We start from the raw sequence: 23,627 nt of genomic DNA, 5'->3' as shown, positions 1-23,627 counted from the left end.
GGCCTCCAACCAATTTCACTTCCCTCTCTCTTAACCCTAAATCCCTAACCGCTACGAATAAAACACAAGACAGAAAATATCTTGGGAATGAAGTAGATAGAAAAACTGCAATTAGGTGAATACAGAGGTGATGAGAATATGAAAGTTTGACAACATAGAGGATGACAGGAAAAACACTCCAGCCAAAGCAATGGGAATGCAAATAAGAATAAGATAAAAAAGGATTAAGAAGTCATGGACTAACTTGAGAGAGGACAGCATGTGCCAAGTCCAAACTAAAATTCAGTTGGGGCCCTCCCTGGTGGCGCAACGGGTTAAAGCACAGCACTGAGAAGCTAAAGCCACTTCCACATGAGTTCGATTCCCGCCTGCCCTGGAGGTGACCACATGGTGTGGCAGACCTCTCCTGACCCGCCCGCTGCTGCCCTCAGCAGTGTACTTCGTCGATCTGCCTGTTCTGCTCCCCACTCTGTCTCTGGTGAAGCCTCTCGCTGCCCCTGTGCCTCTGGCCTGTACCCCAGTTCTGTATGCACAAATAAATAAATCTTAAAAAAAAAAAATTCAGTTGGACGGCTAGGAATAACCAAATCTTATGGTCACTTTCTATGTTCAAGCCTGTTCTAACCCACCTGTTTTAACCTATTAATCAACACAACAACCCTGTAAAATAGTATACATTACTAGATGTATGCTATTTTCTAGATGAGTAAAACTGAGGGTCAGCTTAAATCATCTGCCCAAAGTCTCAGAATTAGGAACTGGTAAAACTAAGATTTGAACAGGAAATCCAACTCCAGACCAAATCCTTACCCACCAAGCTTGCAGTTTTTGAGAAGAAAAAGAATGCTTATCAGAACTACAACAACCTGCAAAATTAAGAAGCTCAATTCTAGAACAAAAGCAGGCAGAGAATTTTTAAAGTAAATAATTATAATACTTGCACTGAGTCTTATTTTCCTCATAAAGTAAAACTGCCTGTTAGAGACCAAAAATTAAACAAATTTCCTTTGCTATAAACCCAAATGCAGTACATGATTCTCTGGTAAGTAATATATATTCTAAATACTGCTTGGTTTTCAATATTGAAAATCAACGTTTAAACAATTCACAGAATATTTAGTAATACAAGTTATGGAACTGAACATTCCAATCATATAAAAATCGGAGAGGCAGAATGGGATGTAGAGGAAAAAGCAGAAGAAATTAGTGATGTTACACACTCATTAACTAAGCATGGATATGGTTTAAAGTTGGATAGTCAAAAAATACAGGTGGTAAACAATGGTGCTTTCTTTAGAACTTTTCAAGTTTTTTGTTTGTTTTTTAAGATTTATTTATTTACTCATACAGAACTGGGGTACAAGCCAGAGATGCAGTGGGTGAGAGAATTCACCAGAGACAGAGTAGGGAGCAGAACAGGCAGATCGAGGAAGTACACTGCTAGGGGAGCAGCGGGCGGGTCAGGAGAGGTCTGCCACGCCATGTGGTCACCTCCGGGGCAGGCGGGAATCGAACTCATGTGGAAGTGGCTTAAGCTTCTTAGTGCTGTGCTTTAACCCGCTGTGCCACCAGGGAGGGCCCAGAACTTTTCAAGTTTTTAAATGAAAATTACAACTAACAAAGATTAAATAGCTTTACAATAAGCAACTACATATCTACTACTTGCAGTCTACCATTAGTGTTTTATTATAAATCTCTTATGACTAATAGAGATTTAGAAACTTGAAATATGACTTGCACAAATGGCAGAAGATAGAATTATAGCAGTATAGTGCACTTAACTTATCAACTCATAGTTAGATTTGAAAATAGCCTTGAAAGTTAATAGCCAAGAAATAGTATAGGTATAACTCATTATGCAGAATGACAGGGATAACTTTCTTCGAAAAGCATAAAAAAATAAGATGGAGTGATGGCTACTGGAACGAACAGGTGAATATAGCAAATGAAGAATGTTAGTTACTAGGCAGCGGGTATGTGGGTATTTAATATAGATGTTTTTCAATAATTCTGACCAGAAATGTTTTAGTAAAATATTGACACAAAGTGGTCGAGTGTGGTCAAATACGAATACTAGCAAATATGTCAGCATTCACCATCATGCTGTCTTCTGCTGGACACTCTATGGACATTTTCCAGTCCTTCACCATCCAGGTGGGGACTGGATGACTGAACCTGGTCAGTAGGATGTGGACAGAAATGATGTGCACAACTACAGGCCTGGCCCTCCTTACAGGCAGGAAACTTCCTGCACTCACTCTTCCCCTGGCTACTGGTAAATCCAACACAATCTGGAAGCCAGGCATTAGTGAAAATTCAGTATCCTAAGTCATTAAACACTGCCGGCTGGCCCCAACTCACACTTGACTGTTACTTGAGGAAGAAAATAACCGAACTGTTCGGAGTGGCTATTTTAGGATTCGTCTTTAATCACAGTTAATATTAACTATAACTAATACAGAGTTATAACCAACAGAGAATTATAACTAATGTCTGATGAGTAGGAAGAAGCTCTTACTTTTGTTTCATGACATTTGTATTCACTGTTTAAAACATATGCATACAAATTTAAAGTGAACAGTAAGCAGATGTTAACTATCGGTGACATTAGGGAAAGCCTTTTACTAGAGTCTCCACCATTTACTAACGTCTCCTTTAACATAGTGGCTCCTTTATGTGAATATAAAAAGGCAAAGTGGAACTACTTCCTCTTTATTAATACAACCCCATCTGGAACCACTCATCCCTTTATACCCAGGTACCTCTGAACAGTGCACAACCTGCCCACCCTTACCCAATCGCCCTCTCGGATAATCTTGTTAAACACTAAATGTTAACTGGGACCTTCTAGGAAGTAATAGATGTGGTCATTTACAAGTTGTAATTCCAGTTGCTTTCATTCCTGCAAATGTTCATGTCTTTTACTTGATCTATTTCTCTTCATCCTGTTATACCATAATTAGTCACAATGACCTATCAGAGAGAATTACAGTTATCACAAAAGAAGACTCTTGCTGCCAGTTTGGCCAATTCCAGGACTAGAGAAGAAACAGTAGTAGAGTTCCTACCTCTACCTCACACAACCCCAGAGGACCATTTTTCTTTCTCAAGTGTTTCTCTCTAATAAACTTCTTTCATTTCTAATTCTGTATAAGTACCTGCATCTCAAAGGACAAAACTGACTCACTATAGGAACCCTTTTAAAATCATACCTGGGTGTTCTCATCTTGTCCAGTCTCCCCTCTCTGTGACTCACCTCTAGCTCCCTTGCTTTGATGACCCACTGGAAGACTTGTTCAAATTTTAGCCTAATGTACCACATTGCTAGTGAGAGGCCCAAACCTCACCCCAACACCCATGGTAAAGCAGAATAAGAACACATTAATTTTTTAAAGTTTTATTTATTTATACATACAGAACTGGGGTATAGTTCAGAGGTGTGGGGGGTGAGAGAATGCACCAAGGATGGAGTGGGGAGCAGAACAAGCAGATTGACTGAAATACACTGCTGAGGGGAGCAGCAGGCGGGTCAGGAGAGGTCTGCTGTACCATGTGGGCCACCCCCCTGCCTGGGGATGGAACTTGTGCTACAGTAGCTGCAGAGAGCTTCATAGGACTATGCTTTAATCCCATGTGCCACCAGGGAGGGCCCCAGATACATCAATTTTTAACAAAACCCTAATTTCCAGAATCTCATTAATTCATTCTATACTATTTTATCATAGCATTAAGAGACCAGATGAAATTAAACTCGCACTTACAGTCAGCAACAGTCTAGCATTTAAAGTCCTTCCTAAGATTTTCTAATGGGATATCTCCAGCTTATCAGGCTGAGTAACTATTCTGAAATTACAGTATTTGAAAAGTGAAATAAAGTTAAGTCACTGGCATAAAAGTTGTGTCTCATCTCCTATCCATCAGAGAGCTTTATGAAGCAAAGTCCCTTTGAAACTGGAACACAAACCACCCAAATAAGTGCTAAAAGCTCTTACAGGAGGGACAATCTTTTCACAATTTTGACAAAGGAAACAATATAGGTAGCTACTATAGGTGTTTTTAAAATGTTACATATCCTTTGCTTAACAGTTTATCACAAAGTTGTTTATGACAAGGGCTTTTTGTAAATACTACTTATTCTTCCCAAAGAAGTTTAGATTAAGTGCTGTGTAAATACCCCTATGTAGCAGGAACATAGTTATTGTATGTATTAATCCTAAATCTAAATTTTGTCTTCAATCTTCCCTCATGGCAATGAAAATTTCCTCAGAATTTCAAACCTGACTGTACCAGTCCAAAGTACCAAAGTGCCAGGGAGGCACCCACCTCTGTCCATAGCACTGAGATGATATGACTAAGGCTGCTTACTCTTCTTCCTGCAAAGGGCAGCTGAGACCCTGGGAGGTGAGAGATGGGTGAAGAGAAATGGACTTAAGTAGGAGACCAAAGTTCTAATTACAACACTGCTTCCAGTTCTAGGGGGAAATCATTTGGACAAGTCATTCCACCTCTCAGAGCCCCAATTTCCACATTCAACTCAAATTTTAAAATTACTCCACTGAAAATTTTTTTCTGACTCTGCATCAAAAACAGACTGTTCCTAATCAGCAAAGATGCAACTCTTGCTAAATTAACTCTTGCTAAATTAAATCCCATTTGCCTCATGTGACAGTATAGAAATGTCCTGTTTTGCTTTTAAACGCAGCCCCGTGGACAGCAGCATCTAAATCTGTGCTGGGTTCCAAGAAGACTAACCAAAAGATGAAAAACTAGAGCCCAGCTGACTGCACCAGACTCACTTAGTACGCGAGGGGTTAAAATTTTAATAAAGGACAGTTTCAGTATCCCAAAGAGGCAGAGACTATTTTGGGTAAGAAACAGTCACAGTCAAGCCTTTGCTTGGTCTGAGCATGAGTAACAGATCTGCTGACGGGTTGCCACCTTCCACGAGACTCCACAAAGTGTGTGATATGTAAATGATGCACTGCAAAATGGACAATGAGCCAGACAACGGCTGCCAAGTCACACTTTTCGTCGCAAATGCCCAGAAAGTCTGAAAGAACTAAAGAAGGGTACATGAGACCCGGTCTAGACTGCACATAAGCGGGCAAGGCGAACCCCACCACCTCGAAATCCGCCCAGAAGAGCCGGTCCCCTGGAGCCCTGTCCATCCGCCCGATCGGCCTGCGCGCCCCGACCGGGACCAGCCTCCTTCCCTCCCCACTTGCAGCGTCCGGGCAGACCCAGGGCTTCCAGGTATGTGTTTATGGTGAGTGGCATTTCCTTGTCGCGGAACAGGCACAGGTAATTTCACAACCCCATTAACGCATTCCAAAAGCAAGAATCACATCCCGGGTACTTCACCTTTCCACTCGCCCCTCGGGCGCCCGCGGGCAGAGCGGCGGCCGCTGGCCCGGGATGCGGGTGGGGGAAGGGCGCCCGGCCGGGGAGGGGGCGCGGCGCGACCCCCGCCAAGCGCACAGACCTGGTTCGGGATCCTCGGGCCGCCCGGAGTGGTTGCCCATTCTAGGCCGACTCGAACAGCGGCGGGCTGGTCAGCCTCTGACAGGGTGTCCACGGTGCCGCAGCTCGCGCCGGCTAGGGCTGGTGAGGCAGCTGCGTCCGGCGGGTCGGCTCCAGTCAAAGAAAGGGCCGGGCGCCTTCCAGTTCCCGGCGGCGGCCGGCGGAGCCGCTCTTAGCCCGCGCGGGCGGACCCCGCCCACCTCATCTGCATTCCGCCACTCGCAGGCCCGCCCTCCTCTAGCCGCGCTGCCCTCCCGGCGAGACCCGCCCACTTATCTGCATATCCCCCGCCCGCCTCGTCTATAGTCCAGTGCTCCCGAGTGTCCAAAGGTTGCCTCCCAGGCGTGGGAGGGACGCGCCCGCTGACGGACTGCAGGCATGTAGGGGCAGTGCTAAAAACTGCAGCTGGACACAGTAGGCTGGAAAAACCCCACTGCGGGAAGGCTGAAGCCAAGTGTCATGGGAAAGGCAAAATTGTGTGCACAAGAAACTAGAGCTATCAGGACCATAAAAAACTAGGGTTGGCATAGAACAGGCACTTAATAAGGGTTTTGTTGGGGGGGGGGGCGGCGGGGGAAGGCAGGGGAGGAAGTGAATGGACGAACAAGAAGGTGGTGAAAATGCTTCAAGAAAGACTTGGCCATTATCCAAGTGAACACTACACTAGTAATAAAAACATAACAATTCTAAGTGGAAACTGTTTTTGCTGCTATCAGAAATTAGTAGCTCATGGAAATTACCTTGAACGACTTTAATAATTAATCTCGTGAAGAAGACACTTAGAGCTAATAAAATCTCGCAATGAGAAATATTTAGGACCAACAAAATCACAACGGGGATCCTGGCACTATCTCCTGTATTAAGCACTATGGCCCATTGTTAGTTCTTACCTTCAACTTCTTAGGACGCCACTGATCACACTCTCAACTCCTGACAAGAGTTTATTTCAAGATATCACACGCTCCTGGCTTTCCGCCCACTTAGCTGCTTGCCTTTTCTCTTTGTTGGTTTCTCCTATCTACTTGGCCTTTAGACCGTGACTCCCTAAAGTTCAGCCATCTCTATCTAACTTGGTCATCACAACCACCTTGTAGCTTCTTTTTTTTTTTAAGATTTATTTATTTCTGCATACAGAACTGGGGTAATGGCCAGAGGTGCAGGCGTGGTGAGAGGATTCATCAGAGACAGAATGGGGAGCAGATCAGGCAGATGGAAGAAGTACAATGCTGAGGGGAGCAGCGGGCAGGGCAGGAGAGGTCTGCTGCGCCATGTGGTCACCTCCCGGGCAGCTGGGGATCGAACTCATGAGGAAGTGGCTTTGGCTTCTTCCTGCTGTGCTTTAACCCGCTGCGCCACCAGGGAAGGCCCCACCTTGTAGCTTTTAAAAATTATTTCCATATCTCCAGCCTGATTCTGTCTTCATGAAATCCAGCTTTATTTATCCAGCTACCTTCTGGACACTTTCACTTAGATATCTTAATACAGGCATCTCCATTTTATCTGGATCAAAACCTAATTCTTGATTTTCCTCCATAGATAGCTCATATAGTCCTCTCCACTTTCAGAAATAGAATGTGTTGGTACCTTTACATGTGACTCAGTACTTTCTCACTGGCCCCAGCTCTGGTTATTTCCTACCAAGATTATTGCAACTGCCTTCTAACTAGTCTCCCTTTTCCTGCCCCTCCCTCTTCATAGTTCAGTCTTCACATAACAATCAATGTGATGCTTCTAAGACCTAGGTCAAAACATGTCATACCTCTATTTACAACACTCCAATTGATTTCTGACTCACTAAGAAGAAAAAGCCAAAATCCTTACAGTGCCGTCCAAAGCTCTGGATAATATTCCCCTCCATCAGTGGACTCATTTTTCCCCTCTCACATTGCTTTTGCCTCAGTAGTCTCTTTACTGTTCCTCACATAAGCCAAGGGTGCGCCTGTACAACTTGCTGTTCCCTCTGTCTAAAATGTTCTTCCCTAGGTTCTTATATTACGTAAACTATATGATCCACTCTCTCACTTCCTACATCTCTAGTCAAATATCATTTTATTAAGAAAGCTTCTCTCATCATATCACATTAACAGTTTACTAGACACTAAACAAACACACATTTCTCTGCTTTGTTGACCTACATGATACCTATCACTATTTAGTATGCTATATGTTTGCTTACTGTCTCACTGAATGAATGAATGTATAAGCTATTCTAGAAACAAATCAATCCTTACAAATTACTTCCCATGACTTGATTTCGTCAACAAAACTACTTTATCAAAGATACGATTCATAGTTCTATTCTGTAACCTACAAAACCTACTACAATGCTGAGCACATAGAAACAAGTATATCAAGGCAAATTACATAGGGTTTTAAAGAACAAATGCATATGAGATCAAGTTCACCTTTAAAAAGGTATAGAATGATCCTAGAAAAGATATTTGATTGCCCAAAATAGTTAGGGAACGATAAAGATGAGTTTGTGAACATCATACCAGTCACCCAAATTCAATCTACAGAAGTTACATACTTATCCAAAGATTTTTTAAAAACTGCTAAGTCATCATATTCATCAAAAAAAAAAGTGTTAGGAAGTTAATGTGTGTCTCTTTATGAAGATGCCAAGATGTCAACCCAAAACAAATCTGGATTCCTATGGCTAGCAGAAAACATCTCGTCAAGTCCTAAACATTTTTTCAAATCTTGACTCTTTCTCTTGTCTTTGTTTATTTCAGGCCTTTAATTCATACAAGGATGAATTAGCATTAGCTCTCCAGCTCACTTGCTGCTGGAAGTTTTGCTGCTGTTCCAATTTCTCCTCCATCCAATTTATCAAAAATGCAATCTGTCCATATCCACTTCTGCTTAAATGCTCTTTGAGACTCCCTTCTACCTCAAGATAAAGACCCCAGTTACCCCATAAAACATCCAAAGATTCTTGGACCCCAACTTGGTCCCAATTATTCAAAAGTACGCTCTTTGACTTTATATTCCAGCAATATGAAGTCAGTTGGACCCTGAACACTCCCAGTTATTTCAGGTCTCTGTACACTCATATCGGCTCTAGTCCTTCTGATTTGGATACTCTCCTATAACCTGGCTGCCTAGCAAATGCCCATTCATCTTTTAAGACATCACTTCCTTGGTGAATTTGCCCATCCCAGCTGGCACTAAATACTCTGTCCCTTTTGGTACTCCTATACCTTGTAATGCTTGTTATTTCGCTGCATACGCACCCTATTTTAACATTCTTCCTTCTAATCTTCCAGAGATTGTCATCTCTTTAAGTGGCAGTGAAATTCTTATTTTTATATTCTTAATACCTGATATGTAATAAGAGAAGTAATATATTTGTTTCCTCTACAATATAATTAAAATCTAACTGTCAGACAATGTATCTCTTAATGTTTGCTTAAATTTCTGAAAGATTCTTTACTATCCAGAGAAATCTTATATTACAGAAACAAGAAGACTGAATAATGTTAAAGATCAAGCTGTCCAAATTAAAATAAAATTTTAACAAAATCCAAATTAATCGTTATATGTTTATGCCAATCACCTGGAATAACAAAGGCACTGGAAAATCCAAGAAATTTTGGAAAAGGAAGAACAAGAAGGAGATACCTACTTTTTTAAATTTAAAAACATGCCATAAAATTACATAAGAAGATCACTGTGGCTACAAAAAAATGGAAATTCCCCTAAAAGACAGATTTAAAATCAGTTATTTTAAAGTAGCACTTCAAATTAAGTGAGATCCATATCTCATTCTGCATGCTATTAAATTACAATTCAATATAAACCTAACCATAAAATATAAAAATCCCAGCAGTAAACATGGATGAATATGTTTATAATGTTGAAGGGGGAGAAGGTGTTTCTTTATTATTCAACTTTCTATCTTGAACACTTTCAAATTCATAGGAAAGTATAGAGAAAACAATACCATGAACAACATTACCCCTTCACCTACATTACCAGTTGTTAACACTTTATCACACTTGCTTTTTATTTCTACCCCTTTCCATTTTCTTTCCATTGAGTCATTTGAAAGTATGTTACAGACACCATGACACTTCACCCCTCAATATTTCCAGCACACACCCTTAAGGAATTCTCCTATAATACCACTATCGCACCTAAGAAAAATTATATTTTCAAAATATCAAATAGCATATAGCCCATGTTCAAACTGCCTCATTGTCTCCAAAGTAGTTTTCATATATCTTTAAAAAAAAAAACAAAACCCAGTATCTAAAATTCTGTTTAACAAAGAGATATACTGAAACAATCTCTATCAATGATAGGCTTGGGTGCCATTAGAAGTTAACTGACAAGATCATTTTAACATGGAGAAATTTAACACACGCATAGGATTATTTTTGATGACATGACCTCACAATTTTAAGTGTTACACAATTAATAGTATTCCGAGGTAACTTTTAAAAGCACTATAGTAAAAAAAAAACAAAAGCTGGACATTGAGACATCAGATTGTGCCAATCATACATACTAGAAAAATGAAAAATCAGTCACCTAGATGTGCTCCAAAGGCAACAAGAGCCCTAATGGTAGGGGTTGACTCTGATGCCAAAGGTGCCTATGATCTTGTTTTTTAAAAAGACAGCCATGTAATTCTAAATTACTATATTATATATAGTCTATAGTTTTAAATGTGAAATACATGTAGGTTGATAAGTTAGATGTTGAAATTATAGATTTTCTATTTTGTCTATTGTCTATTGTCTATTGTTCCATTAAGGAAGATAAAAGAAGATTTAAGGAATCTTCACTGGAAAAAAAAACTCATTGAATAAATAGATAAAAATATATTCAGGCATGTCTAATAAAATAATATTAATATTTATAGCATTTATTTTTACTTGAAAAAATAAATACTGTATTGTCCATATTGGTATATATAGAAATAAATTTTAACATGTATATAACAAGTTATTGTATAACTGCATCTAAAAAATACTTACTGACAACCTCTATTGTTTTCACAATAACCCTATTTTATTTACTTTCATGAAAAGAAAAATGTGCATATCCTTAAAGCAAACAATTCTAAGATTTAGTCAAGTGAAGTAATTAAAAATGCCTAGAGGGGCCCTCCCTGGTGGCGCAGCGAGTTAAAGCACAGCACTGAGAAGCTAAAGCCGCTTCCGCATGAGTTCGATTCCCGCCTGCCCCGGAGGTGACCACATGGCGCAGCAGACCTCTCCTGACCCGCCCGCTGCTCCCCTCAGCAGTGTACCTCATCGATCTGCCTGTTCTGCTCCCCACTCTGTCTCTGGTGAAGCCTCTCACCGCCCCTGAGCCTCTGGCCTGTACCCCAGCTCTGTATGCACAAATAAATAAATCTTAAAAAAAAAAAAAAAAAGCCTAGATAATAATTCTTAACATTTTGCTTAGAAAATTACTACTCTAAGCATTTTCTATATTTTTAAAACTCCTTTAATCCAATAAGACAAAACTATTTTACTAAATTATAGATTAGGAAAGACGATTTGCACCTGTGTTGGGTTCCCCTTGACCACTGCCAGGTTTGGTGAGTCACAGGGAGGACTCACAACGTTGCATATGGTTGTGCTCAAAGCTGTCATTTACTACATTGAAAACACACAATAAAGGAAAGGTCCATGGGACAAAGTCCAAAGGACACACACCACAAGCTTCCAAGAATTTTCTCACGGTGAAGTCATACAGGCTATGCTAATATCCCAAGTAGGGAGTTGTGACAATGCAAGTCTAGTGGTATATATGAGGGACACTCATGAGAAACCCAACACCATGGTTTCCACTGGGGGAGGAAGGGGTATACTGGTCACACAGGTGCCCTCTCCTAGAGTGACAAAAGTCCAGACTCCAGCAAGGTAAGTAAGTATTCAGCATAAAGCACAGTGTTGCTGCAGTTTAGTCACAGTGAGCCACTCTTATCAGTTGGGGTGGTGGAGCAAACCATCCCCAAATTCCAATAAATTCCCAGACACCAACCAAGTACACACTTTGCCAGATACCTTTCTAAAGATAACAATCCCAGGCCTCCTGTGCTCACTGTTTTCTTTCTGCATAGCGCCATGCCTTTTGACTCTACTTTGTACCTTAACAACTTGTCCATTGCTTTTTTTCTGCTTATAATAGAAAAAAGCTGGGAGGAACCTTCAATTTTTTTTTGTTGTTTTTAAAAAGATTCATTTATTTTTACATACATGATCTGGGAGATAGGCCAGAGGTGCGGGGATTGAGAGGATTCACCAGAGACAGAGTGGGGAGCAGAACAGGCAGATACACTGAAATACGATGCTGAGGGGAGCAGCAGGCGGGTCAGGAGAGGTCTGCTAATGCCATGTGGGTCAGCTCCCTGGCTGGGGATCCAACTAGTGCTGCAGTGGTTATGGATAGCTTCATAGTGCTGTGCTTTAACCCCTTGCACCACCAGAGAGGGTCACCTTCAATATTTAACACAAGGGGCCTAGTTACATAATGATCCAACTATACAATGTCATCCTATGCAGTCTCTAAAACAATGATGAAGCACGAAGTTATGAAGCAGAATAGTACATACATTAAGACTATAACTCCTAGTTTTTGTACATAAACAAACAAAAAATACCTGGATATAAATACTCAGATATGCAGGAAAAGATTTAGATGATTATGCCTTGAGATTAATTAAGAGTGGCTCTATTTGAGTGGTAAGATTTTGATACCCTTTATCTTCCTTTTTTGCCTGTTTATGTATTTTAAACTTTTCTTTAGTACATATGACTGCTGTTGGCTTTTGTAGTTGAAAAAACTCACTCAAAAATCACTTATATTCTGGGTCCTCCCTGGTGACGCAGCGGATTAAAGCACAGCACTAAAAAGCTTAAGTCACTTCCGCATGAGTTCGATCCCCGCCTGCCTTGGAGATGATCCACATGAGTGGGAGACCTCTCCTGACGTGCCCGCTGCTCCCCTCAGCAGTGTACTTCGTTGATCTGCCTGTTCTGCTCCCCACTTTGTCTCTGGTGAATCCTCTCACCCTCCCGCAACTCTGGCCTGTACCCCAGTTCTGTATTAATAAATAAATAAATCTTGAAAAAAATCACTTATATTCTTAAAATAATTTTGGGTATTATTACTTATATCACCAAAGATTCTTTGGTTTCCAGAAGGATTCTTTAAATAATTATTAGTCCAATACATATACAATTATTTAACAAAGCCATATCTTCTCCCATAATAGTTCTGAAATTATTACTAGAAGATAGTTCCTAATTTTTACTAAATACCCAAGTATTTAGTGGGTGCTTGGGCGTTACTATAAACATGATTACCAAACTTTAATTTTAAACACTTCTTATGAAAAATATCAAATAATTACAAAAGTAAAAGTACTTTTGTAGTGACCCTCTATGTACCTGTCAACACAGCTTCAACAATTATTAATTTATAAACAATTTTGTTTCATGTGATTTTCAGTTATTTGGAGCAAATCTCAGGCATCCTATTTCAATGGTAAATATTTCAGCATGCGTTTCTAAAGATAAGGACTCTTTAAAAAGGAAAAACCACAATCCCATTATCTTGACTGAAAAAAAATAGCAATACTTTCTTAATCAAATAGGCAAAACTCAGATTTTCTCATGTACCAAGATCTTTAAAAAATTACGAACCATAGCACAACACACCAATTAGAATGGCAAAAAATCCAAACAGTGACAACACCAAATGCTGGTGAGGATGTAGAGTAATGGGAATTCTTACTCCTTGGGGGTGGGTATGCAAAATGGTACAGTCACTTAGGAGAGCAATTTGAAAATTTCTTATAAAATATATCATATCCTTGGCACACAATCCATCCAATACCTTCCTTGGTATTGATCCAAATGAGCTGTAAAGTTATTTCTATACAAAAGCTGAAAATAAATGTTTATAGCAGTTTTATTCATAACAGCCAGAGCTTGGAGATAACCAAGATGATAGATAATCAAATGGATAAGCAAACTATGGTCCATGCACATAGTGGAATATTATCCAACTGGAATAAAAGCTTATTGAATAAAATAAAAAGACATGGAAAAACCTTAATTGTGCACTGATAAGTAAAGAAGCCAGTCTGGAAAGGTATATACTATATGATTCTAACTACATCCCCAAAAGCAAAACTACGGAGACAGTGAAAAGATCTGTGATTGCCAGATATTCAGAGGGGAGGGAGGAAGGGTGGAACAGGTGCCACATAGGATCTCTAGTTAATATTTAACACTGGATAATAATGAAGCTATATTGCTCACCAATTGTAACAAGTGTACAACATTAACACAAGATGTTAATAACCAGTGAAAATGGGAGTATGGCAGTGAGAAGGTTTATGGGAACTTTCTGTACATTTTTCTGAAAACCACATCTTTCTGAAAAATTGCTCTAAAAAATAAACTTTTTTCCTTAAAAAAAAATCACAATTCAAATAATTACCCAAAACCTAAAGTAACACCACAAAATAGGCATAACAGTCATGGGATTACCTATTTATCAGCCATTTCCTACTCTTTTCTTGCTCAAGAATTCTAGGGACATGACAACTGATGGAAGGTTATACTTAGTGAGGAAGGAATCTTACACAGTCCAGCCCAACAATGGTGAGTCCATTTTCTTTGGTAGTGACTGTCAGCGATGCTATGTGACCAGTTCTGGTCAATAACACATAAGGGAGGGGGTGTCTACTGTTCTGTTCCTCTTAAAGGGACATAGTGAATGAGATGCCTCTTCCTCCATCGGACTTTGCCTCCTCTGTTTGACTGTCAGAACTTTAACAACCATTTCAAGATGATGAGGGGAGCTAACCAGAGGACAAACCAACATGCTTGGATAGTAGACCAGAAAGATGAAAAGAACCTGGATTCTCAATAACATCTACCTTCTATATCACCTAACTTCTGCTTTGTTATACAGCATAGTATACTTCCCCAATGTTGAAAAGCCAGCTGAATCAGTATCACCTAACGAATAGCAATTCTCTTTTCCCTCTTATAAGTAAGGTACTCAGGCTCAGAGAGATTAAGCAATCTTGCCCAAGAATACAGAGATTAAATGTAAGGAATTAGAATTCATCCCCAAAGTCCTTGTCCTTTCTTTCTATACTGCTTTGCTTCCAGTAGAAGCTGGGCATAGAATCTTCAGAGAGAAGTCAACATTTCAGGATTCAGAAATACTATAGGACAAAGTATTGGGAAATCTCTCTTAAATTATTATTGGGAAATCTCTCTGACTTCAACAGGGCACAATTTAATTATGAATAACTTTGCTACAATGATCATTAGCTCTATAAGCCCCTAAATACAAAACCTCCCATTTTCTCAATTTATTCGCACTCACTAAGTTACCATACAGTTCACCCACCTGAGCCTAGGAGAGCTCTATTATCTACTGCCATCTTTCCTTGGAGCTTATTGACCATCAACAGTCTGCAGTTAGCATGGTATGTGGATCTCTGCTACACATTTATATAACTTGTTTCTTTAGGCTGTGCAAGTCTAGGGTACAAGTAAAGGTGATGTTAACAGTATTAAATGGTATTTTTCTGGCTTGACTAATTTACCACTATAACTTGACCTTCAAACTCACTGCAAAGCTTCCCCCAATTATTTCAGGGGGTTCCAGCTTTTCCCAAAGAAAGATCTCAAATTGCTTCACAGAATGTACTCTTTACATTCTCTCTTCTCTAGAACTGCCTTGGGAAGTGCAACTGCAGAAGCCTACCTTCTACCAGCACTCTACCTCCACCTTCCACTCAACAGCACAAAAAAGCTTCCCTTCGCTTTCTTGTCTCAACCCCTGGAACTGCTCCACAGGCCAAGTCTACCCAGTGCTACTGGTGTCTGCAGCTTCTGTGCCTCACATACAAGGTCTGATCTTGCCCCTGCCACAGAGGCCTCTTTTATGGAAGCCTGTGTCTGGCTTGGTTTCCATTGCATTCAGAATTGCCTCCCCTGGGGTGGCAACTACACCAATAACTGTCTTCACAGCCATATCAATGGCAAGCGATGTATAGAAAGAGAATCATGATAGTGTAGCACTGGCTGCTTCTGAGTGGTGTTGTTTGGGATCATGATTTAATTTTCTTTGTATTTTTCTACATTGTATGAATGTTTTAAGCTATCAGGTATTAATTATTTTAATATAAATAATGTCATTTTTCTTAGACATTTTTCATTACCAAACTAATAAAGTGGCTTTATATACACTATGCTGAATACAAATAAGATTTTCCATGTCTTAAAGGGCTCAGATTACTTTACTCAACAAATAATATTCAGTATCTGTTTTATTAATGACACTATTCAAAGTTTCCTTATTCTAAGGGAGGAGGAATGACCTCAACTTTGTTAGTAACCCAATGGCAAATTGTTAAACAGAGACGGCTCACACAACAAAGAAAAGCAAGAGTAATTTGAACATGGGGAGAAAAGAGTAAAAGAGAGGGTAACAAAACTAAATGAATCAGAAGGAAAGTTCCTTAGGCAAGTAGCATTGGTCTAAGTAAGAAAACACTCCAATGCTGAAAGGCTGGCAGGAACAGTCAGGGGAGGATCTGTAGGAACAGAAAGCTGATTAGGGGTTGCCTGGAACTAAGCATGGAAACAGGTTGACTGGAACAAGGGTCTTTTGGTGTGTTGGAAATGTGTAAAACTCAAGACCGTTTTGTCATTTTTTTTTTTTTTTAATTTTTGGGGCTTACATTTTTGCTCTTCATATGTGCATGTTTCACCCACTCTTCACCACTCAAGACTTCTATTTCTGAACTAAAGAGCCCCATCTTCACTCTGGATCAATTAGCATGACTGAAGCCTGGGGGTGCCTCACTGCTAGGAATAAAGGCATAGACTTTGAAGATGAGATGAGGGGCTAAAAAAGAGGAGGAAGCACCCACATCGGGGATGTGCGTGTTTACTGAGTGTGCTGCCTGCAGCAGGCCCAAGGAACCGAGTTCAGCTCAGAGCAACAGAGAAAACAAAAGCAGACAGGAAAGAGAAACAGTGGAAGGCGGGATATGGTGAGTATCTTAACAAAAATACAAATAACAGAGCCACAGAAAACGCTTTGAAAGGGGAAAATAAAGCCTATCCCGTCGTGAGGAGATCAAGAAAGGCTTTATGAAGGAGATGTCCTTTCATGGTGAGCAGCCTTTCTGTCAATGTCCAGAGAGGCAGGAGGGCGGGAGGGTGGCCTGGAGTGGACATGCGCATCCCAACAGCAGGCCCCAGCAGCAGGGCCCTGTCTTTGTTCATTACAGTGAACAAAGGCTTGATTGTGAAATACTCCGAGTGTGTTAGGGAACAAGCCACCCTGTGGCCTGATCAGAGCTCATGGCACAAACAAGAGAAGACAGGCTGGAGTAAGATCACCCCGAATCAAGGCAACCCTTCACCAGAGCAGTGCCTGCCGTGCTAGAGCAGAGAAATGTCCACCTGACCAAAGCCCCAGGCTGGGGAGGTAACTCTGGTCCTACAGAATGTGCTGGCTTACAAGGCCATCTGCCAGTTTACAAATAACTCATCAAAATAACCAACACACCCCATTTTGACAGGACACACTGATGAGCCCCATGGGCAAGATGAATGCCCTCGGCTGGGGGGCTCCTCTTGAGGATACCTATGCATTTCCACTCCCACCATTTAGGATTTCAGCGGCTGAGAGCCAGGTGTTTGCCCCTAAGCCTGTTTATATTAGTCATACTTGGGACTTTATTCGCATAATTAACTTATAAAAACATATTTATTTACATATATTTTTTTTGTACATCATTGTTCATTGTGGTACAATGTTTGATTTAAACCAATGAAAACAGAGAGAGATACTTTCTTCAAAAGCTTTGAAAAGACTCAAGAAAGGTGAACCCCTAAAATATGTCTGTAACTCTAAAAGAACATGGAAATATCTGTAAGCATGTGAAAGGACTCTACATGTAGTCACCTGAAGTACCTAAATTCTTGCTACTATTTAAAGAAACTAAACCAGAATCAAGCAAGATGTGTGACAAAAGAAGAAAGGGTTAGAAATTTCCAACCCATAGACCCACTCCAAGAAAATGCCTTGGCCTTATAACTGGAGATCAGTGCGTTAGTATACACTTGTACCTTTTAGGTGGAATAAACTGTTCTTAAGCATAGATGTTTCATTTCAAGGTCCCCTAATAAAATCAACCTTGTCAATTCATTGACTCAGCAGGACCCAGTCACATAGCACAGATTTGGAGCAAGTATCAACAAGTTGTACAACTCCAACCAGAAAGCCAGCTATGCAGGGTGGAGTCAGGTGAGCCCACAGGAAATGAGAAGTGGACAAGCTCCCTGGCCAAGACAATTACATGTTGAAGGAAGGAAGCTAAGAAAGATAACGTGTCTCTGGGTGCAGAAACAGCACTGCAATCAAGATAAGTCCAGATATTGCAAGAAGCAACCAAACAACTCTGCATTGAGGAAGGACAGCTCAGTTTAGATGAATCCAGTGAGAATGAAAATGTAAAATTCATGTGAATTAGGGTTTTCTGCTGTTTAGCTACTCACATAATCCATAGTGAACGAGGAAAGGTCTCTGGCAGCCAACCTCAAAGAAGAAAAGTTCAGAGGCTTTGTAATGAGCCAAGCAACTGAAGCTGTTCCCAGCTTTGCTGCTATTACAGCTTGACAGAGAAGGCAAAGACACAGAGCCAGGCACCTTCCTGAGCTGTGAGTGTGGGGGTTTGTTGGGTCATTTAGCCACTGCAGCTGTTGTTTGTAAGGTCACTTGTCGGGTGCTGTGCTGAGCATCCTGGAAGCTCTGGGAGTATCTCCTGTTGTGTTGTCTGTTGTCTTTGTGAGTTGGAACCCAGCCTAGAGTCTGGCTGCCATGTGCTCCAGGTCTCCAGTAGCAGGAAGATGCCATCTTAGCTGCTTTTGCTTAGGACTTAAAAACACTGGACACTGCTGCAGGTGAGGTAAACGGCCACTTTTGGCCTCAATAACTCTTTGTTTTCCCTGGTTTGTTAAATGAATCCCATTGTTGTTGTTTTCTGAGCCTAAGTAGTCTTGCAATTGTGTGCACAGGTGAAGAACTCAGACAGTGAATGATAAACAATTTGGGCAGTGTAGTGTCCTTGGCCAGGTTTAGTGATCCTTGCTACCCTATATCACTAGGACCTAGGAAGAGGCCTTTAACATAGCAGTTGCTCTAGATATTTGTTGAAGGAATGAGTAGATGTACACCAAGCAGAATATCCCGGAGACACTTCAGCAAACAGTTGGAGTGTTTCCAGAAAATGCAAGGGCCACATTATGACAGAAATGAAGGTTTGAGAGTTGTCAAGGACCTTGTCCATTTATTTTGTAACTCAGGGTCTGGAGTAGTGTCTTTCATGTGGAAAGAGACAGAAGATAGCTAAGAAAAGATCTTTGACTTTAGTTGCAATCCCTTCTGCATTGGCTGGCGCTTTAATAAAACTCTTCTAAACGTGTCACCCACACCCTCTCCACTAAAGACTTATTCAGTATAGAACAAATGCCTCTCTGGAAATAACAGGGAATTCTTTATTTCCTGGGGCAATAGACTTATCTCTGAATGTCTGTGGTGATTAGAACATTCTTCCATATATTAAGTCAAAACCTGGCCCTAATTGTACTGCTTGGAACCAAAAAGAGAAAGTTTAATTTCAACTGAAAAAGGAACTGGCTGACAAGGTGCAATTGATGATAACTTTGGAGGAAAGAAATACCAGGAGAGTCTGGGAAAGATGCCCCCAAGTCAAAGAAGGTAGACTTTTTTTTTTTAATTGCCAACATTCCTAAGTGGAAGCGTCAGTTAAGGATGATGGTTGAGGGGAAAAATGACATTTTGTAAAGAATAGCCACATTTCAGGTTCTGCTCTTAGTTCCTGATATATGCCATTCCATTTCATTCTCACGACTTCCTATAATGGATGTAATCAACTTCAGTTTACAGATAAGGAAGCAAGGCTAAGAGCTTGTCCAAAGTCACACATGATGTTTCTCCAAGGGAGAGATTTTGACCTTGAAGGAGTAATGGATACCAAATCAAGAAAAAAGGGAGGAGGTGCCTAAAGACACCAGTGTGGGCATACAGGTTGCTCTAGAAGGGTGCAGGCAAGCATAAGGGCATTAATAAAACTGAAAAATAGAACACATGGCCTTGGATGAATCTGAGGTTAGCAGAAACATATTTTTTAAAATGGTCTAGAGACCTAATTCTGAAAAGGCACTGAGGTTTGTTGAAAATGTTAAGTGCAGAAGCTACCTGGATGCTCTTCAGCTTGGCCAGTACTTCTGTCTTCTCCCAAAATAGCTTTTACCTGGCACAAAGTGTAGCTCAAATCTTAACAAAAATGAAAGCCCAGCCCTCCCTGGTGGCGCAGCAGGTTAAAGCACAGCACTGAGAATCTAAAGCCTCTTCCGCATGAGTTCAATTCCCGACCTGCCCCGGAGGTGACCACATGGCGTGGCAGACCTCTCCTGACCCGCCCGCTGCTCCCCTCAGCAGTGTACTTCGTCGATCTGCCTGTTCTGTTCCCCGCTCTGTCTCTGGTGAAGCCTCTCACCACCCCTGAGCCTCTGGCCTGTACCCCAGTTCTGTATGCACAAATAAATAAATCTTAAAAAAAAAAAATGAAAACCACCCAATGAGCTTAAATTTCCTAGCTTAGGGAAATTACATCCCCAATGCTAAGCTGTGAATCACCAATGAAGAATAATGAAACAAATGTTTATGAGATGTGTACTAGAATGATATGGAATGGTCTTTATAGTATGATATGGAATGGTCTTTATAGAATGCTATGGAATGGCCTTCAGAACACACTGGTCAGAGAAAAGGCACAAGAACAGAAACAGTGTGTCTGTTTACACTGCCACTTGTGTATAGAGAGACAAAGGAATACACATTTGCTTCTGTTCATCCAGACCTTGGTGAGCCAAACATTCCATTGTACACTTTACATTCTAACCATGTGAATTGTTATCACCTATTTGAAAAATGAATAAAGTTTCAGATGCTTTACCTGATAAAAGATTAGAATTTGGCAGAACAGATTTTTAAAGGTATCGTTGGTTAAGGGTATGAAAGAAGACATGGTGTTTACTGCGAGCCAATATAGATGAATGGGGGGGGGGTGTGCTGACAGGGGAGGTTACTGGGAATAAGCCAAACTGCTTAGGAACCTTTTTGTTTGCATTCATTTCAAAATCCACAGACTTGGCTATTCCACTTCTTGGCATCAACACTCATACATTTCTTAATGCAGCAGTACCTTGCACATAGATTATTAAATAGATGCTGATTTATTGTAACTCTCTTGGCTTAATGTTCCAAAACTAAATCTCAGAACATAAAACAAGCACAACAGGCTCTCTTTTGGAACTGATCAGATAAGGACATATATCCTATCCAAATAGTATCAAGACAATCTGAGCAAGATTTCAGTTGGGAGGAGGAGGTAAGGTATCAACAGAATATCCTTTTACTCTGTCTGTATTGTCACTTACTTTGGAAAGCTACTTTCCACCCTATTAAACTTATCTCTGCATAAGGAAGTCAATATGCAAACAGACAATTCAATGACAAATTCAGTAATCCAAACAAACCCTAAGAGAGAGAATACAGTATTGAAAAACAGCTAAGTGCTGCCAGCTAGGAAAAGCAGCATGCGAGAACAGATTGGATCATGTTTTCCACTGAGGGACTCGAACATTTCAGAAGGTCACAGCCAAGTTCAAGGACTGTGACTTCAATACCATGAATATTCCATTAATTCAGTGGAAACATTTCCAGTTTCTCTTTCACCCAACATGATGTTTACACAGAATCAAAAAGTAGAACTTTTCTCTGGAACATTAAGACTTGTTCTAATGTGGGAACCTATACTTGCTCCCCTTTTCTCCTCTTCCACAACGAAGCCTGGGCTACCCTACCAGGCCTTGTCATTCTGGCCACCAATGAGCTCTAAATAAGGAGGCATTATTCTTGGTTATTCTATCAGAAAAACGAATAAATTAATGCTGATGTTCAAAAGAAGAAGCTGACTCTGTACAAGGCCTTTAGTCACTGTGTACTAATGGAGTTTAAGTCCAGTGGAAAATGCCCTTTCCTCCACTTACTGTGTTAGAGTCAAATAGTGCCTGGGTTTTTTCCTGCCATATTTAGTCATTGTACATTGTCTATATTCAAGTGAGCATTCATCATCGATAGTCTCTCCACTCCTAAACTTTGCTGATGTAATATCAGCCTAACACATAAGCCAGCCCTGCTGCCGTGTCACCCTAACCCTAGTTCAATCCTCTTTCCTGGCACACGTAACTCTTGGCTTAAGTATATTGGAATCTAACAATAGTGCTGTGTTTTTGATTAAATGCCAGGCCATCAGAGTAAATGTCTTAAGAGTAATAAAGAAGAAAACATTAAACTACTAGCTGCTAGTGGGATGTTCCACATTATATTTACTTATTTTTAAATTATTCTTGTATTTTTCATTTTTTTATATCATTCTTCACTTTGTGCATTTTTCATCTCAGTTGTAATCCCCATGGGCTTCCCACCACCAATTCACCCATGTGCCATCACCACACATTATATTTATTTTATAAATTACTTAGTTGAGTTGTAATACTGAGTCCCTTATTTCCTTCAGATTCCCAATGGAATTTTTTTGTTTTATTTTTCAGGTTTCAGTCCCAGGAAGAATTCTGTGTTTCATTAGTAACTGGGTTCTTTTAATCTGATCACTACAAATTAGGTTTCCCTCTTTCCTCTGGCTTCAAGGAAACTCAGAGCACTTTGCCTCTACTGTATTTTATTTTTAGATTTTAGTTTTCCTGTGTCCCCCCATTTTCTCATTTATGTTTATATTGTTGCATTTCTCTCTGCAAGACTTCTCAATTTTTTTTCATGTAAAAAAGAGCATAAGTACATTTTTAGATTGCATTCTTCACTTTTCCTTAATAAGTATTTCACAAAATGCCCTCTCAACCATTCAGGTTTTATAGAAGTATTTCAAGCTGCTTAATGTATTGAATGTTTGTTGGTCCACTTTCTGCACAATAGCTCACAAGACAGTGGTAATGGTGGGGGCTCCTAGGCAGCACCCCCACACTCCTTTCCCACCTGAAGAAGCCCTGGCTGCAAGAAGAGCACCTGAAGCAGAACACACCAAAGGATAAGACTAAAAAGAAAAGTCACATGATCATACTGATCAATGGAGAAAAAGCATGTGACAGAACTCAAAATTCATTCATGACAAAAAGAGGGAAACTCCTCAGGAAATTTTCAGGAGAAAATCAAGATCTAGGTCTAGGTAAAGAGTTCTGAAGCTTGACATCAAAAGCATGATGTGTAGAAAGAAAAACTAATAAACTGAACTTTATCAAAACTGCAAACCATTGCTCTATAAAAGATCCTATTATGAAGATATAAAAAATAAGTAGAGCCAGGAAGAAATTGCTAGCAAATCACCTACCTTACCCAGCAAAGAACACATATGCGGAAAATAAAAGGAAATCATAGGACTTAACAGAAAAAAAAATCATAAAAACCACAAACATTTCATGGAAGAGGAAATGCAGACCATAAATAAGCAAGTGAAAAGATGTCTGACATAATTAGTCATTAGGCAAATGCAAATTAAAACAATTAAGTTTTAATTAATTATCTTAATTTAAAATTAACTTAATTAAATAATACCATCGAGTGCTGGTGAGGATGTGGAGCAATGAGATAGTTTCTACCTCACAGGTGAGAATATAATATGGTGTTCCACTCTGGAAACAGTTTAGCAGTTTCTTTAAAAATTAAACATGGAACTACCATGTGACCCAGCAACTGCACTGCAGGGCATTTTTCCTGGAGAAATGTGCCACAAATTGTTCACACAAAAACTGTACACAAATATTTTTAACAGCTTTATTCATAATAGCAAAAAAGCTGCAAAGAACCTAGATTAGTGGGTGAATTAATTAGACTGTGGTATATCCATAATACTGAAATACTTTGGTGGAAAAAGGAACAAACTTTTGATACACACAACAACTTGGATTAATCTCCAGAGAATTAAAGTGTCAGAGAAAAAAAAAAAA

At 40.1% G+C, this 23,627-nt stretch overlaps 1 protein-coding gene across 5 annotated transcripts in view; it reads right to left on the bottom strand.

Moving 5' to 3' along the window:
• SPECC1 (sperm antigen with calponin homology and coiled-coil domains 1) overlaps positions 1 to 23,627 on the bottom strand; it is a 213,231-nt gene that overhangs the window by 111,724 nt on the left and 77,880 nt on the right. Inside the window, exon 1 of one of the 5 annotated variants that reach the window (XM_012726370.1) lies at positions 5,483 to 5,608. The exons of the other annotated variants lie outside the window; for them this stretch is intronic. Within the exon in view, the coding sequence (XP_012581824.1) occupies positions 5,483 to 5,522 (40 nt within the window). The 5' untranslated portion in view covers positions 5,523 to 5,608. Of the gene's footprint in view, positions 1 to 5,482; positions 5,609 to 23,627 lie in introns of those variants that run through there. 5 annotated transcript variants of the gene reach the window in all.

This window comes from Condylura cristata, unplaced genomic scaffold, assembly GCF_000260355.1.
Source record: "Condylura cristata isolate star-nosed mole 26May11 unplaced genomic scaffold, ConCri1.0 scaffold00017, whole genome shotgun sequence".
NCBI classification, from domain to species: domain Eukaryota; kingdom Metazoa; phylum Chordata; class Mammalia; order Eulipotyphla; family Talpidae; genus Condylura; species Condylura cristata.
This window is presented reverse-complemented; position numbering and strand designations above follow the sequence as displayed.